The 18,470-nt window shown below is 39.6% G+C and overlaps 1 protein-coding gene across 2 annotated transcripts in view; it reads left to right on the top strand.

Moving 5' to 3' along the window:
- The first annotated feature begins 1,166 nt into the window (after window positions 1–1,166).
- The window catches only part of LOC121449068 (sulfotransferase 2A1-like), a 51,339-nt gene continuing 34,035 nt past the window's right edge, over window positions 1,167–18,470 (top strand). For both annotated transcript variants that reach the window (XM_041653271.1, XM_041653270.1), the window contains exons 1-3: window positions 1,167–1,349; window positions 2,584–2,792; window positions 4,440–4,566. In XM_041653271.1, the coding sequence (XP_041509205.1) occupies window positions 1,217–1,349; window positions 2,584–2,792; window positions 4,440–4,566 (469 nt within the window). In that variant the 5' untranslated portion in view covers window positions 1,167–1,216. The remainder of the gene's footprint in view (window positions 1,350–2,583; window positions 2,793–4,439; window positions 4,567–18,470) is intronic.

Raw genomic sequence — 18,470 nt, 5'->3', positions numbered from 1 at the left:
GATTTGGAGAGAAAAGGGAGAAGGGGAGAATGGGGGGAACTTGGGGAAAAAGGAGGATTGGGATAAAGGAAGGTTGGATAGGGGAGCAGGGAAGCACAATTCTTAGTTAAGGGAGCCACCTTAGAGTTGGCAAGAGACTTGAACCTAGAGTGGCTCCCAGATGCCCAAGCCAAGGTCCCCAGTTAGTTCCATGGGCAGCTGAGGATAGGGAACCTGAAATGACCCTATCCTATAGCAATACTGACGAATATCTTGCATATCATCATAGAACCTTCATCTGGTGATGGATGGAGATAAAGACAGAGACCCACACTGGAGCACTGGACTGAGCTTCCAAGGTCCCAATGAGGAGCAGAAGGAGGGAGAACATGAGCAAAAAGTCGGGACCACGAGGCGTGCACCCACCCACTGAGACAGTGGAGCTGATCTATTGGGAGCTCACCAAGGCCAGCTGGAGTGTGACTGAAAAAGCATGGGATAAAACTGGACTCTCTGAACATGGCGAACAATGAGGGCTGATGAGAAGCCAAGGACAATGGCACGGGGTTTTGAACCTACGTAATGTGCTGGCTTTGTGGGAGCCTAGCCAGTTTGGATGTTCACCTTCCTAGAAATGGACGGAGAGGGGAGGACCTAGGACTCACCACAGGGCAGGGAACCCCGACTGCTCTTTGGACTGGAGAGGGAGAGGGAGAGGAATGGGGGGAGGGGAAGAAGGGTGGGAGGAGGGGAGAAGGGTGGGAGGAGGGGGAGGGAAATGGGAGGCTGGGAGGAGGTGGAAACTTGTTTTTTTTCTCCTTTTCTCAATAAAAAAATGGAAAAAAAAGACATTGCATGTTGCAACATTTTGTATGATCTCTGTAATTTTTTGCACATTTGAAACCACCCTGAAAGCTAAATTGAATTAGAAAGCATGATAAGTAAGTCCCATTTCTGTGACCTAGCACTTATTATTGGGTTTCTAGTTTGGAGTCATGAACTCAGGGTCAGAAATGCTAGTGATGTCTGTATGAATTCACAATTGCTTAATACAACAACCTTTGACTTATTGTCACAATATCTCTTTCTTCATCTCAGTAGTTAGTTTTGCAAGGAACTATGGGCTGTTAATGATTTCCTTTCCCTGTCCTATAAATGTTAGCTCTTAAGATTAGCTAGAAGCTGTACAGGTGGCTAAAGGTGGAATCCTAACGGTACCCACAAAGAGCTCTTGGCCATGTCAGACTACCTTTGGTTTGAAGGAATACCTTTCCCTTCAGTGGCGTATGAAAAAGAAACACTTGATAAAGTCGGTGATAAGTTTTTGGTTAGAGATGAAGACACAATCATATTGACTTACCCCAAATCAGGTAAGGACTGTTAGTGAGAATGATCTTGAACTGTGTGAGGAAAGTTGGAAGATTGATCCTCATTAATTTAGGCAATTCTATATATCAGATGTTTAAAATGCTTTGTGGGTAAGGAGAGCTGTGTGTCAGCACATTCACACTCAGAGTCTTCCAGCGTGCTCTGTGAGGTCGAAGATCAGTTAAGGCCAGAGAGCAATGTTGCCTTACCCTCTCTTAGGATTAGATGAGGGTGGGGTTGGAGGGTGTGTGGAGGAAATGGTAGGAGGGGAGGGAGTGGGAATTTCAGTTGGTATTTTAAAAAAAATCTAATATTTTTTTTTTTTTAAAAAAGAGAGCAATGTCAATGGATCCTAAGACAGACTCTGGCATTGTTGTGTCTCTTTGTGGTAGAGTGATTGAAAGACGGAGAATAATGAGAATAAAGAAAAGAAATAACACCAAGAAAAAAAAGTCATGGAAATAAGACTATGTGATGGAGAGTAAAATGTCATGTAGAGAATTACCATGGTTCTTGTTCAGGTTGTAGAAAGAGTCTCAAACTCAAGGAACCAAAAATGACTTTTGGGGAAGGGATGCTTGCTGGATGGAAGAAGCATTGACCATTAGGAAAGTAGTAGGTTGCTGACAAGGAATGTGCAATAACTTGGAAAATGAAGAACAGTGGAAATCAGAATAAAGATTCAGACAATCGCTCAGGGAAGAAAGGTAGATAAATATCCACTGGCAAATGAGCATGCAAACATGGATTGTGTGTGTGTGTGTGTGTGTGTGTGTGTTAAATAGACAAGAGGGCATTTATTTACCTTAAGGACAAGCAGTACTCACAGACACACTGCAGGATGGATGCATCTCAAGAGCATTGTTTTAAAAGAAGGGAGCTCATCTAGATTTTTTCTAGCTAGCTAGAACAGATTTTATAACTTCATCCCTGTGAAATATCTGGGATATTCAAATTCACTGCACCAGAATGTAGACTGATGGTGGCCCAGGACTGCTTGGGATGTTCAAGAGGCAGGTGAAGGATACTGAGTATAATCTCAGTTTTTCCAAGTGAAGCATTGGGGATGTGCTAGACCAATATACCTTGTGCTAACACCATGTAGACATTTTGAACACCACAGGTCTGTGTACTTGGAAACAGCTGTACTGTAAATAGTGTGACTGTAAATTCTACTTGACCCTTTTTAACAAATAATGTTGAAATTACTTACCATCAATTTTCCTTCTGGTTCAGGAACTAACTGGCTGATTGAGATTGTCTGCTTGATTCACACCAAGGGGAATCCCAAGTGGATTCAATCTGTGCCCATCTGGGAACGGTCACCCTGGGTAGAGACTAAAATGGGATATCCAATTTTAACCAATCAGGAAGGACCACGCCTCATCAGCTCTCATCTTCCCTTCCATCTTTTCCCCAAGTCTTTCTTCAGTTCCAAGGCCAAGGTCAGTATCCAGTGATTGAGAAATACTTGATCAAATGCTCATTGAACTTATTCTACCATGACAGACCCTGGAGCTCTTGTTTAAATGGACTCTGATTTTGTAGGTTGAGGGAAGAAAGTTGGGATTCTAATGCACTAGGTGATATTGATGTGTTCCCTTCTCAGACTAAATCAAAGTACCATGATGTCAATCACCACACAGTGATCCTGGCAGATATATGACAGAAAGTGGAACAACACATTAGAGCCTCAGAGTACTACATATACAGGTCAAATAGAGTTAAAATTATAGTGTACAGTAGATATTACTGTTTTGCTGTCACCAAAGTAATTAATTAATTAATTAGCTAATCTTGATTCTATAAATACCCCATTTCCAGTGGGTGAATCATCCAACACAGACTACCTCATATGTCAAACAGCATGAACAGGCATCAAAACATGTAGATGTTCAACAGTTATGGCTCATCTGTATCCACTGTGTCTTGCTGGGTCTAACTGTCCATTGAGATCCGTAACCACAGGAATCACCCATGTTCCTGATAGAAGAACTACAGAAAGGATCAGAAATATTCATAGCTTCTTGTTAGTAAGAACGTTCACTGGTAGTCTTTCCACCACAGAACTTAATATTATTTTATGCTTAAACTGCAAAGACACTCTTAGAAGAACTCTCTCTCCTAGAAATATCACAATTGAGTTATGACCATTCAAAAATATGTGTTTGTGTCTTATCTGAATTTGTCAAACTCTTGACTGAAGAAATTGAGGCATAAAGAGATAAATTCTTGAATAATGTCACAAATGCATTGGTTCAAAATATAAGTATCCTTTTATTTAATATATTTACTTTTAATTTATTTCTTTTATTTTTGAGATTGCAATTTAATTAAATACATCACTCCCCTATCCCCTTCCTCCATACTCATTTTTATAGCCCTCCTTTTTCAAATTTACGGTCTCTTTTTCACTGATTGTTATTTTATATGTATATTTATACATATCTACATATGTATAAATACTTAAGTACAATCATCTCTGTCTGTACAATGTTCCTTGTCTGTATGTTTTCTGGGATGAGCATTCAGCATTATGTGACCAATAGTTATGCTTTTCACAAAGGAAATTGTTTTCTCTAACTCTCTTCATTTATTAGTTTCCTGTAGGTCTTTGTTTTCACCATTGTGTGATGGCACATTGGCTTTAAGCTCTGCACCATGATCATTTTGAGGGTTATATTGGGTAGTTATCGTTAAAGAAAACAAAACGTTTGTCATGTTGCAGATCGATTGAGCACAGTACTCAATATTCTGTGTACATAAGTTGCTCTTTCACAGCAGATGGATGATATATCACACTGTGAGATATTGTTTTTTACAACTAAAGAATCAATGTTAGATTTTTATTATTGTTTTTGTTTTTTACAGTATTAGTGACCTCGGTCATTTTGCTGTTACATATTTGTAAATAAAATTAAAGTCTTAAAGAGAATCTTGACTATATTGTACTTAAGTATGGTTTTTCCAAGTAAAATTAATAAATGTTTTTAGAAATGTCATGATATTTTATTGACATTTCATATAAATTGTAGCAGGTAAAAGTGAAGAATGAATATATTGACCCTCATGTACATGTTTTTCCATTTTAGATGATCTATGTCATCAGAAATCCCAGAGATGTTCTTGTGTCTGGTTATTTTTTCTTGCATAAGACAAACCTTGTTAAGAATCCAGGTTCCCTGATAAAGTATTTTGAATGGTTCCTCAAAGGAAATGGTGAGTGTCCTATCAAATATAGGATTTGCTATTGGCTCAAAGACATTTATTTCATTTTATTCCTTAAAAAAATACCAATCAAAATTTCCACTTCCTCTCCTCCTCCCACTTCCCTTCCAGTCTTCCACACATCCTTCTCCCACCTTCTCCAATATTAAGAGAGGGCAAGGCACCCTGACCTGTGGAAGCTCCAAGGCTCTCCCCACTACATCCAGGTTGAGCGCGGTATACATCCAAAGAGAAAAGGATCCCAAAAAGCCAGTACATGCAGTAGAGACAAATCCCAGTGCCATTGTCATTGTCCCCTCAGTCTACCACAACTGTCAACCACATCCAGAGAGACTAGGATGATCCCATGCTCATTCATTGACCGGTCAGTTGGAGTTGGTGAGGTCTCATTAGCTCAGGCACGTTGTCTCGGTGGGTGAACCCCTCATGGTCTTGACTTCCTTGCTCATACTCTCCCTCATTCCACTCTTCAACTGGACCTTGGGTGCTCAGTCCAATGCTCTGATGCGGGTCTCTGTCACTGTTTTCATCTGTTGTTGGACAAAAGTTCTATGGTGATATCAAAGATAATCATCAGTCTGACTACAGGGCAAGGACAGTAGAGACACCCTCTCTATTGCTAGTGTCTTAGTTGGGGTCATCCTTGTGGATTCCTGGGAATTTTTCTAGAGCCAGGTTTCTTGCTGACCCCAACATGGCTCCCTCAATCAAGATATTTCATATCTGTCCTTCCTCCATCTCAACTATGCCATTTCCTCAAGGTTTCCCCAAAACTCCCTTTCTCCGCTCGTCTTCCCCTTTCCCCTTTCCTTCTACCTTCTTTCCTCATGCTCCCAAATGTTGTCAGGCAATATTGTCTGCTTCCAATTTCCAGGTGGATCTATATATGTTTGTCTTTGGGTTCACCTTATTACTCAGCCTCTCTAGGATCATGAACTATAGGCTCAATGTCTTTTGTTTATGGCTAGTCTCCGCTAATGAGTGAGTACATACCATATTCATATTTTTGTCTCTGGGTTAGCTCACTCAGGATAGTGCTTTCTATTTCCATCCATTTGCACACAAAATTCAAGATGTCATTGTTTTTTTATCACTAAATATTACTCTAATGTATAGATTGCCACACTTTCTTTATCTGTTCTTCCATTGAGGAGCATCTAGGTTGTTTCCAGGTTCTGGCTACTATATATAGTGTTGCTATGAACATAGTTCAACAAATGATTTTGTTGTTGGATTGAGCAACTTTTGGGTACATTCCCAAGAGTGGTATTGCTGGATCATGAGGTAGGTTGACTCCCAAATTTCTGAGAAAACAGCACACTGATTTCCAAAGTGGTTGTACAAGTTAGCATTCCCACCAGCAAAGAATGAGTGTCACCCTTACTCTACATCCTCTCCAGCATAAGCTATCATTATTTTTTTTATTTTAGCCATTCTGACAGGTGTAAGATGGTATCTCAGAGTTGTTTTGATTTACATTTCCCTGATTGCTAAAAAAGTTGAACACGTCCTTAAGTATTATTGGACCCTTTGAAATTCTTCTGTTGAGAATTCTCTGTTTAGTTCAGTACCCCAATTTTAATTGGGTTATTTAAATTTTTAATATCTAATTTCTTTAGTTCTTTATATATTTTGGAGATCAGACCTTTGTCTGATGCGGGGTTGGTGAAGATCTTCTCCCATTCCATAGGTTGCCTTTTTGTCTTAATGACAGTCCTTTGCATTACAGAAGCTTCTCATTTTCAGGAGGTCCCATTTATTCATCGTTGTTCTTATTGTCTGTGTTACTGGGGTTATATGTAGGAATTGATTCCTGGGCCCAGTGTTGCAGTCTACTTCCCACTTTCCCTTCTATCAGGTGTTTAATGATTTGAACTTGAGTTTTGTGCTTGGTGATAAATATGGATCTATTTCATTCTTCTACAGATTGACATTCAGTTCTGCCAGCACCATTTGTTGAAGATACTTTCTTTCTTCCATTGTATACTTTTATCTCCTTTGTCAAAAACCGGGTGTTCATAGGTGTGTAGATTAATATCAGGGTCTTCAATTCTATCCCATTGGTTAACGTCTCTGTTTGTATGTCAATACAAAGCTGTTTTGATTACTGTAGATCTGTAATAGTGCTTGAAGTCAGGGATGGCTATGCTTCTGGAAGTTCCTTTATTGTATAGGATTGTTTTGGTTATTCTGGGCTTTTTCTTTTTTTTTTTAAATTTTTTATTGAGACAAGGAAAAAAAACAGTTTCCGCCTCCTATCAGCCTCCCATTTCCCTCCCTCTCCTCCCACTGTTCTCCCCTAACCCCCACTCCTCTCTTTCTACCTCTCCGGTCCAAAGAACAGTCAGGGTTCCCTGCCCTGTGGTAAGTCCAAGGTCCTTCCACCTCTGTCCATGTCCAGGAAGGTGAGCATCCAAATGGGCAAGGCTCCCACAAAGCCAGAACATGATGTAGGATCAAAACCCTGTGTCATTGTCCTTGGCTTCTCATCAGCCCTCATTGTTCGCCATGTTCAGAGAGTCCAGTTTTATCCCATGCTTTTTCAGTCACACTCCAGCTGGCCTTGGTGAGCTCCCAATAGATCAGCTCCACTGTCTCAGTGGGTGGGTGCACCCTCGTGGTCCTGACTTCCTTGCTCATCTTCTCCCTCCTTCCGCTCCTCAGTGCTTGGTGCTCAGCACCTTGGGTGCTCAGTCCAGTGCTCCAGTGTGGGTCTCTGTCTCTATCTCCATCAATCACCAGATGAAGATTCTATGGTGATATGCAAGATATTCGTCAGTATTGCTATAGGATAGGGTCGTTTCAGGTTCCCTATCCTCATCTGCCCAAGAAACTAACTGGGGACCTTGGCTTGGGCATCTGGGAGCCACTCTAGGTTCAAGTCTCTTGCCAACCCTTAACTAAAAATTGTGCTTCCGTGCTCCCCTACCCAACCTTCCTTTATCCCAATCATCCTGTTCCCCAAGTTCCCCCATCCTCCCCTTCTCACTTTTCTTTCCCCAACTCCCCTTACCCCCATCCCACCCCACCCTTAAGATCCCAATTTTCTCCCTGGCAATTTTGTCTACTTCCCATATCCAGGAGGATAATTATATGTTTTTGTTGGGGTTCACCTTCTTATTTAGCTTCTTTAGGTTCACCAATTGTAGACTCTGTGACCCTTATTTATGGCTAGAAACCAATTATGAGTGAGTACATCCCAGGTTCAACTTTTTGTGTCTGGGTTACCTAACTCAGGATAGTGTTTTCTATTTCCATCCATTTGCATGCAAAATTTGAGAAGTCATTGTTTTTTACCGCAGCGTAGTACTCTAATGTGTATATATTCCATACTTTCTTCATCCATTCTTCCATTGAAGGGCATCCAGGTTTTTTCCAGGTTCTGGCTATTACAAATAATACTGCTATGAACATAGTTGAACAAATGCTTTTGTCATATGATCGGGCATCTCTTGGGTATATTCCTAAGAGTGGTATTGCTGAGTCCAGAGGTAGGTTGATCCCGAATTTCCAGAGAAACTGAAACACTGATTTCCACAGTGGTTGCCCAAGATTGCATTCCCACCAGCAATGGATTAGGGTTCCCCTTCCTCCACAGCCTCTCCAGCAAAGGCTATGATTGGTGTTTTTGACTTTAGCCATTCTGACAGGTGTAAGATGATATCACCAAGTTGTTTTGATTTGCATTTCCCTGATCGCTAAGGAAGTTGAGCATGACCTTAAGTGTCTTTAGGCCATTTGAACTTCTGTTGAGAATTCTCTGTTCAGCTCAGTGCCCCACTTTTTAATTGGGTTAATTAGCATTTTAAAGTCTAGTTTCTTGAGTTCTCTATATATTTTGGAGATCAGACCTTTGTTGTTGTGGGGTTGGTGAAGATCTTCTCCCAGTCAGTGGATTGCCTTTTTGTCATAGTGACAGTGTCCTTTGCTTTACAGAAGCTTCTCAGTTTTAGTAGGTCCCATTTATTCAATGTTGCCCTTAATGACTGTGCTGCTGGGGTTATAAATAGGAAGCTATCTCCTGAGCCCATATGTTGTAGGGTACTTCCCACTTTCTCTTCTATCAGGTTCAGTGTGTTCAGACTATATTGAGGTCTTTGATTCATTTGGACTTGAATTTTGTGCATGGTGATAGATATGGGTCTATTTTCATTCTTCTACAGGTTTACATCCAGTTTTGCCAGCACCATTTGTTGAAGATGCTTTCTTTCTTCTATTTTATACTTTTAGCTCCTTTATCGAAAACGAGGTGATCATAGTTTTGTGGGTTAAAATTCGGGCCTTCTATATAATTTCATTGGTCTACTTCTCTGTTTTTATGCAAATAGCAAGCTGTTTTCATTACTGTAGCTCTGTAATAGAGTTTGAAGTCATGAATGGTAATGCCTCCAGAAGATCCTTTATTGTATAGGATTGTTTTGGCTATCCTGGGTTTTTTGTTTTTCCATATAAAGTTGATTATTTTCCTCTCAAGATCAGTGAAGAATTTTAATGGGACCTTGATGGGGATTGCATTGAATCTATAAATTGCCTTTGGTAGAATTGCCATTTTTACTATGTTGATCCTCCCAATCCAAGAGCAAGGGAGGTCCTTCCATTTTCTGATATCCTTTTCGATTTATTTCTTCAATGCCTAAAGTTCTTGTCAAATAGATCATTCACTTCCTTGGTTAGAGTTACCCCAAGATATTTTATGCTGTTTGTGGCTATCGTGAAAGGTGAAGCTTCTCTGATTTCCCTCTCTGCTTCCATATCCTTTGTGTATAAGAGGGCGACTGATTTTTTGGAGCTGATCTTGTATCCTGCCACATAATTAATGGTGTTTATCAGCTGTAAAAGTTCTCTGGTTGAGTTTTGGGTGTCGCTTATGTACACTATCATATCATCTGCAAATAACGAAAGTTTAACTTCTTCCTTTCCAATTCAAATCCCCTTAATCCCCTTATGTTGTCTTATTGCTATTGTTAGAACTTCAAGCACTATATTGAAAAGGTATGGAGAGAGTGAACAGCCTTGTCGTGTTCCTGATTTTAGTGGGATGGCTTGAAGTTTCTCTCCATTAAATTTGATGATAGCTGTCGGCTTGCTGTAAATAGCCTTTATAATATTATGTTTGACCCTTATATCCCTAATCTCTCCAATACCTTTATCATAAAGGGATGGTGAATTTTGTCGAATGCTTTTTCAGCATCTAATGAAACGATCATATGGTTTTCTTCTCTCAGTTTATTTATGATGGATTACATTGATAGGTTTTCATATGTTGAACCAGCCGTGCATCCCTGGGATGAAGCCTACTTGATCATAATGGATAATTTTTCTAATGTGTTCTTGGATTCAAGGTCGCCAGTAGTTTGTTGAGGATTTTTGTGTCGATGTTCATGAATGAGACGGGCCTGAAATTCTCTTTCCTGGTTGAGTCTTTGTGTGTGTGTGTGTGTGTGTGTTTTTATCAGAGTAACTGTTTCATAAAATGAATTTGGTGATGACTCTTCTGTTTCTATATTGTGAAATACATTAAGGAATATAGGTATTAGCTCTTCTTGGAATTTCTGGCAAAATTCGGATTGAAACCATCTGGTCCTGGACCTTTTTTGGTAGGGAGGTTTTTGATAACAGCTTCTAATTCTTCGCGACTAACAGGTCTATCTAGATTGTTCATCTTGTCCTGGTTTAACTTTGGTATATGGTATTTATCTAAAAAAGTGTCCATTTCTTTTACATTTTCCAGTTTTGTGGCATACAGGCTTTTGTAGTAAGATCTAATGATTCTCTGAATTTCCCTGTGTCTGTGGTAATGTCCCCCTTTTCATTTCTGATCTTATTAATTTGCATATTCTCTCTCTGTCGTTTGATTAGTTTGGATATGGGTTTACCAATTTTGTTGATTTTCTCCAGGAATCAGCTTTTTGTTTCAATGATTCTTTGGATTGTTTTCTGTGTTTCTATTTTGTTGATTTCAGCCCTCAGTTTGATTATTTCCAGTCTTCTACTCCTCCTAGGTGAGTCTGCTTCTTTTTTTCTAGAGCTTTCAGGTGGACTGTTAAGTCTCCAACCTGTGCTTTCTCTGTTTTCTTTAAGTGGGCACTTAGTGCTATGAACTTTCCTCTTAGGACTGCTTTCATAGTGTCCTATAATTTGAGTATGTTGTTTCTTTATTTTCATTGAATTCGAGGAAGACTTTAATTTCTTTCTTTCTTTCTTTCTTTCTTTCTTTCTTTCTTTCTTTCTTTCTTTCTTCCTTAATCCAGGTATGGTTCAGTAGTTGACTGTTCAGTTTCCATGAATTTGTAGGCTTTCTGGGGATAGCATTGTTGTTGAATTCTAAGTTTAATGCATGGTGATCTGATAAGGCACATGTGGTTACTAATATTTTTTTGTAACTGTAAAAGTTAGCTTTGTTACCGAGTATGTGGTCAATTTTCGAGAAGGTTCCATGAGCTGCAGAGAAGAAGGTATATGCTTTCCTATTTGGTTGGAATGTTCTATAGATGTCTGTTAAGTCCAGTTGATTCATTACCTTCATTAATTCTCTAATTTCTCTGTTAGGTGTCCGTCTGATTGACCTGTCCATTGGTGAGAGAGGAGTGTTGAAGTCTCCTACTATTAGTGTATGCGGTTTGATGGCTGCCTTGAGTTTTAGTAATGTTTCTTTTACGTACGTGGGTGCTTTTATATTAGGGGCATAGATATTCAGGATTAAGACTTCATACTCATTAATTGTTCCTGTTATGAGTATAAAGAGTCCATCTCGATCTCTTCTGATTGATTTAAGTTTGAAGTCAACTTTGTTAGAAATTAGTATGGCCACACCTGCTTGTTTCTTAGGTCCATTTGCTTGTTAAGCCTTTTCCCAGTCCTTTACTCTGAGTAGGCTCCTGTCTTTGTGGTTGAGGTGTGTTTCTTGTAAACAGCAGAATGTTGGATCCTGTTTTCTTATCCAATCTCTTAGCCTGTGCCTTTTTATAGGTGAGTTGAGTCCATTGACATTAAGTGATATCAAGGAGTAGGTGGTTGTTAACTCCGGTCACTTTTTTAGCTGTAGATTTTGTGTGTTTCCCTTCTTTGAGTTGCACTGGTGAAGGGTCTCTTGACGTCTAAGTTATTTTGGGCATTGTTGGATTCCTTGGTTATTCATTTTCCTTCTATTACTTTCTGTAAGGCTGGATTTGTGGCTACATATTGTTTAAATTTGTTTTCATCCTGAAAAATTCTGTGTTTTCCATTTATCGTGAATGAAACTTGGCTGGGTATACTAGTCTGGGCTTGCATCCATGGTCTCTTAGTTTTTGCAGTACATCTATCCAGGACCTTCTGGCTTTCATGGTTTCCATAGAGAAGTCAGGTGTAATTTTGATAGGTTTACCTTTATAAGTAACTTGGCCTTTTTCCTTTGTGGCTCTTAATATTCTTTCTTTATTCTGTATGCTCTGTGTTTTGATTATTATATGGCGAGGCGATTTTTTTTTTGATCCAGCCTATTCTGTGTTCTGTATGCTTCTTGAACCTTCATAGGTACATCTTTCTTTAGATTGGGAAAGTTTTCTTCTATAATTTTATTAATATATATATATATCTGGACCGTTGAGCTGCACTTCTTCTCCTTCTTCTACTCCAATTATTTTAGGTTTGGTCTTTTTATTGTGTCCCAAATTTCCTGAATGTTTTGTGATGAGAGTTTGTTGAACTTGCTGTTTTCTTTGATCAGTGCATTTATTTTCTCTGTGGTATCTTCAGAATCTGAGATTCTTTCTTCTATCTCTTGTATTCTGCTGGTTATGCTTGTTTCTGTAGTCTTTATTTGTTTACCTAGATTTTCCATGTCTAGCCGGCCCTCGGTGTTTTCTTCTTTGCTTCCATTTCCGTTTTCAATTTTGAACTGTTTCCATTATCTGTTTGATTGTTTTTCCTTGGTTTCCCAGTGTATCATTCACTGATTTATTCAATTCTTCAAACTTCCTGTTATACTTCTCATCCATTTCTATAAGAGCATTTTTTACATGCCATTTAAGGGTGTCAATCACTTTCATAAAGTCAATTTTTTCTACTTCTTCTTGATTAAGGTGTTCCTGTCCTCTTGTTGTGAGGTTGCTGGGTTCTGATGGTTTCTTGTTGTTCTTCAGGTTGTTGGGTGAATTCTTGCATTGGCGCCTGCCCATCTCTTCCTCCGAATGCTTCCCTATGTATCTTCTTTTACAGGATCAGGTCTCCTTGCCTACTGATGTACCTTCCCTGTGATGGCACTCCCCAGTGATCGCTCTCTTTGTGCTTGAGTGATGTCTTTCCTGGTGCCGAGATCAGTTCTCTGTGCTGGTTGGGTAGCTCGTAAACAAAGCACCTCCCTTGTTTGTTGCAGGCAGGCTGTTGAAACAAAGGAGCTCCCGCCGCTAGGTTTCCCTCAGGTTTCGGCCCCACCGCCCCAAGAGGGAAGGGAAGCAGAAAGGGGGGAGGGTTCTGGATGCAAGCTGGGTGGGATAGGAAGAGAGAGGCAGGATGCTGGAAGTATAGGCCCAGCAGGAAGCCCAGAAAGTATAGGGAGGATGAGGAAAGTCTGAGTTCCCTGTCCCTGGCTGCTGCTGAGGGTACCAAAGTCACCCCAATGACGGCTCTCCTGGTGATGAGATCAGATCTCTGTACTGGTTAGGTAGGTAGTAAGCAAAGCACCTACCTTTCTTGCTGCAGGCAGGCTATTGAAACAAAGGGACTCCCGCCAGCTAGGTTGCCCTAGGGATTCGGCCCCAGCGCCCCAAGAGGGAAGGGAGGCAGAAAGGGGGTAGGGTTTTGGATGCAAGCTGGGTGGGGTAGGAAGAGAGAGGCAGTATGCTGGGAGTATAGGCCCAGCAGGAAGCCCAGGAAGTATAGGGAGGATGAGGAAAGTCTGAGTTCCCTGTCCCTGGCTGCTGCCGCAGGTCCCAAACTCACCCCAATCTATCCTGAGCTTTTTGTTTTTCCATATGAAGTTGATTATTGTTCTCTCAAGGTCTGTTAAGAATTGTGTTTGGATTTCAATGGGGATTGCATTGAATCTATAGATTGCCTTTAGTAGGATTGCCATTTTTACTATGTTTATCCTTTCTATCCAAGAGCATGGGAGATTTTTTTCATTTTCTGGTATCTTCTTCAATGTCTTTCTTCAAAGATTGAAAGTTCTTTTAAAATAGGTTTTTCACTTTCTTGGTTAGTGTTAACCCAGAATACTTTATGGTATATGTGGCTATTGTGAAAGGTGAAGTTTCTCTGATTTCTCTCTCAGCATCTTCAGCCTTTGTGTATAGGAGGGCTACTGATGTTTTTGAGTTGACCTTGTATCCTGCCCACATCACTGAAGGTATTCATCATCTGTAGGAGTTCTATGGCAGTGATTTTTGGGTCACTATCATATCATCTGCAAATATTGAATGTTTGACTTCCTCCTTTCCAATTTGAGTCCCCTTGATCCCCTTATGTTTTCTAATTGCTCTTGGGAGAACTTCAAGAGATTTAGAGAGAGTGGACAGCCTTTACTTGGTCTTGATTTTAATGGAATTGCTTTGAGGTTCTCTCCATTTACTTTGATGTTAGTTGTCAGCTTGCTGTATATTACTTTTTTTATATTTAGATATGATCCTTGTATCCATAATCTCTCCAATACCTTTATCATGATGAGGTGTTAAATTTTGTCAAATGCTTTTTTGGCATCTAATAAAATGATCGTATATTTTTTTTCAGTTTATTTATATGATGGATTACATTGATAGATTTTCATATGTTGTACCAGCACTACATCTCTGGACTGAAGCCTACTTGATCATAATGGATGATTTTTTTATGTGTACTTAGATTCAGTTTGCCAGTATTTTTATTAAGAACTTTTGCATGTTCATGAGTGAGATTGGTCTGCAATTCTCTTTCTTGGTTGGGTCTTTGTGCAGTTTTTGTATCAGGATAATTGTAGTTTCATAAAACATGTTTGGCAATGACCCGCTTCTTTCTATTATGTGGAACATATTGAGGAGTATAGGTGTTAGCTCTTCTTAAAGCCCAGGGCTCAAAGACATTTTTAAAGACAAGATGAGATATAGTTGTGGCTGGTCTTGAACACTATATAATCAGGGGTAACTTTGAAGCTCTGCTCCTCGTGCATCCACCTCTTGAGTTCTAGGACTACAAGCACCTACTACCATGTTCTGTTTATTAAATACTGGGACTCAAAACCACAGTGTCATGCATGTTTTATAACTTGGCTATATTCCCAGTCTTTAGTATATTCTGTAATCTTCAGTTGGCTCCATCTTATCCCTCAAAACACAAACAATCTGTGGCTCCCAGACTCATAACCATCTTAAAACTGATGGTATAGACTTTCTGTTCTCACACATCACTGCATAACAGTGCACAAATACAGCTTGTCCCATGAAACACCATTCTGTGTTGGAGAGTCTGGTCTTTCCAGTACTAAGGTAGGTATTACCTTGTGTGGTGAATGAATTAGAAATGACCCACATATATAATGGCATTTGAACACTTGTTTTCCAGTTGATGGCAGTTTCAAATTTATGAGACACAACCTTCCAGGATGTAATAATACATCATTGAGTGTGGGATTTGAGAGGAAATAAATTGTTTTAATTTGCTCATTCACTTTATATCATGACTCAGTTTCCCCTCTCTTCTCATCCCATTTCCTCTTCCTACCTATCTCCCAACTCTACCTCCCAATCCACGTCTCCTCTGTTCAGAATGTGACAGGCCTCAGCATGGGTGTCAACATAGAATGACATAGCATGTTGAGGTAGGACTAAACTTCTCACCTTATATTAAGGCTGAGCAAGGCAACCTACTATGAGGAATAGGTTCCTAAATGTCAGCCAAAGCAATAGGGACAGGCCCAACTTCTACAACTAGGAATCCAAGTAAATCAAGATACACAGTGTCAAACATAAGAGGTGCTAAGTCAGTTCCATGCAGTCTCTCTGTCAGTCCAGAGCCTGTGGCCTCCTATAAGCCCATGTTTGTAATTTATATGGATTTCCTTGTGATAACCTTGACACACCTGACTCATCCAATCCATCTCTCTCTCTTCAGCTGGATTCCCACAGTTAAGCCCAGTGTTTTACTGTAGGTCTCTGCATCTGTTTCCATTCATCACTGGATGATGACTCTGATGAAAAGGTGCGCTGTTATTGTCCTGATTACAAGAGGTGGCCACTTCAGGCTATTATCCACTGTAGCTAGTCCTTGATTTGAACATCCTTGTAGAAGCATGGGAGTTTCCCTAGCAGTAGGTTTCTATCTAACCCTAAAATACCCCCATCAAGATGTATCTCAAATACTCTCCCATTCCATACATTCTCCCAGTAAAATCCATCATGTTCCCACCCCTACCAGCACCCAGTTAACTCAGGAAATTTTTTTCTATTTTCCCCATTTTAGGGACATATCCCTTTTTGCAATCCTTGCTACCTTGCCTCTCTGGGCTGTTGATTGTTGCATGGTTATCCTTTACTTTACAGATAATATTCACTTATGAGTACATACATACCATTTTTGCCTTTCTGAGTCTGGGCTTCCTCACTCAGGATGATTTTTTTTAAAATTTCATCCATTTTCTTTCAAGTTTCCTGATGATGTTGTTTTTACCAGGTGAGTAACTTTCCATTGAGAAAATGGACCAAATGTTCTTTATCCATTCTTTGGTTGAGGGGCCCCTAGGTTGTTTCCAGGTTCTGGCCATTATGAAAAATGCTGTTATGAACACTGGGGAGAGTACTGAAAAGGTGGGGCATTTCTGGGTCAGGTAAATCCTTGCACAAGAGAATCCCACAGGAATCTATAAGGAAGCTCCAGCTTACACTCCTAGCATATCAGATATGTAGCCTGAACTGCCCATCTCCTATGACCAGACTGGTTCCTAGCCCGACAGTAATCAGAGTGGCATCATCAAGTAACAGATGGGAACAGATGCAGATCCATAGCTAAACATTAGGTGGAATTCAGAGAATCCTGCAGAAAATGATGAGAAGGGATTGTAGGTACCACAAGGGTCAAGGACACCAGAAGAAAACTCATAGAATCAACCTGGTCTCATTGAGGCTCAGACATTGTGTCTCAGTTCAGACACTGAACTGAAAACCAGGGTGCCTAGTGAGGATTGACATAGGCCCTCTTCATATATGTTACAGTAGTGTAGATTGGATCTCTTATGGATCTGTTACCTTCTTATGGAATGTCTCTGATTCTTTAACTGGTTCTTGGGACCCTACTCCTTGTACTGGGTCACCTTGTTCATCTTTAATACATGGGGAGATGCACAGTCTACTACAACTTGATATGCAATGTTTTGTTGATATTCATGGGAGACCCTACATTTCCTAAACAGAAATGGAAGAGGAATGCTTGAGGATGTTAATAGAGGGACTGTTAGGAAATGAGTGAGGAAAACCTAAGGCTGCAATGTAAAAGAAAGATAAATAGACTTATTTTAAAAACAGAGGAAACACAAACAAAAAAATCAAACTATTTCACCCATCCCTCTGGGCAAATGACCTGCTCCTCTATCAAAGCCAGTCCTCCCTCATACCCATCACAACCTCCATGTCCAGTTCCAGAATACTTGTACTACTTTGCTACTCCATCATTCTCACCTTTCCATAACATAGAATATGTCATGAAGTATACCCTTTTGCCCAAACAGCTTTACTTATAAATATTCATTTCAATGAGCTGTGTTCATATTCAGGGTCTCAGGCTTCTGCTACACCATCAATACTGCACCCTCATCTTGACTTGGATGAGAATATTATTGGGTATCTTGGATATTCTATTATTGTTCAGACTCATGATTATCCAGTGGCTATGGTTCCACAGGTCTTGTCCTTTCCACCTTCTCCAAAAGCTTACTGATAGTGTCTATGTTGAGGAAAACCACTCAAGGCCCTGGATCTGGACCTCAGTGGTAGCTGAGTTGTTCAGTCCTGGTCTTTGCTGTGCCTTCTCCTAATCCAGAGGTGGCAGGTAAGGTTCAGGGTCAGGCCTGATTAATTTTAAGGTTCATTTTACTTTCCTTGTAGAAGTGTTTTGCTTACATGTATTTGTCTTTGCTGCATATGTGTCTGATGCCCCCAGAGGCTGAAAGAGTACACTGACAACTATCATGTAGATACCGGAAACTGAATCCTGGTCCTGCAGAAGAACAGTGAATGCTTTTAACTAACTACTGAGCTTCTCCTCACCATATACCTATTTATTTTTTAAATGTCATCTTAGATTAATTTTAGTATTTTTATCTATTTAGAAATTTATCCATATATTTTAGATTTTCCAGTTTGGTGGAATTTCTTAAGGTAAACTCTAATAATGTTCTGAATTTTACTGGTGATTGTCATAATGCTCCATTTTAATGTCTTATTGTATTAGTTCTGGTAATTGTTCTTCCCTTTGGTTAGTTTACTTAAGGTTTGTCAATATCATTTACATTTTGAAGGAATCACACCTGTTTCATTGACTCTCTGGTTTGTTTTGCTGTTGGGCTGTTTTAAAATTATTTATTTCATTAGTGTCTGTGATTACTTTACAGCTACTGATTTTGACATTTGACTTGTTCTTTTTCCAGAGAGCCCTAATGTGAATGAATCATTAACTAATCTTTTAGATTTCTAACTGATTTCTTAATGTAGGTACATTGATCTTTAAACATCTCTCTTAGGTCTGTTTACATTGCATCACACAGATTAAAGTGTTTTGGATTTTAATTTTTATTTAATTGTAAGAATCTTTTACTCTTGATTTTTTTCTTTTTAGATTTTATTTTTTTATCTTTTTTTTAATAATTTTTTTATTAAGAAAAGAAGAAAAAAAACATAAACAAAAAACAAGTTTCCATCTCCTCCAGCCTCCCATTTCCCTCCCCCTCCTCC

The sequence above is a fragment of the Microtus oregoni genome, unplaced genomic scaffold (assembly GCF_018167655.1).
Source record: "Microtus oregoni isolate MIOR12 unplaced genomic scaffold, Mior012 000006F_ref0000085, whole genome shotgun sequence".
Classification (NCBI taxonomy): domain Eukaryota; kingdom Metazoa; phylum Chordata; class Mammalia; order Rodentia; family Cricetidae; genus Microtus; species Microtus oregoni.
This window is presented reverse-complemented; position numbering and strand designations above follow the sequence as displayed.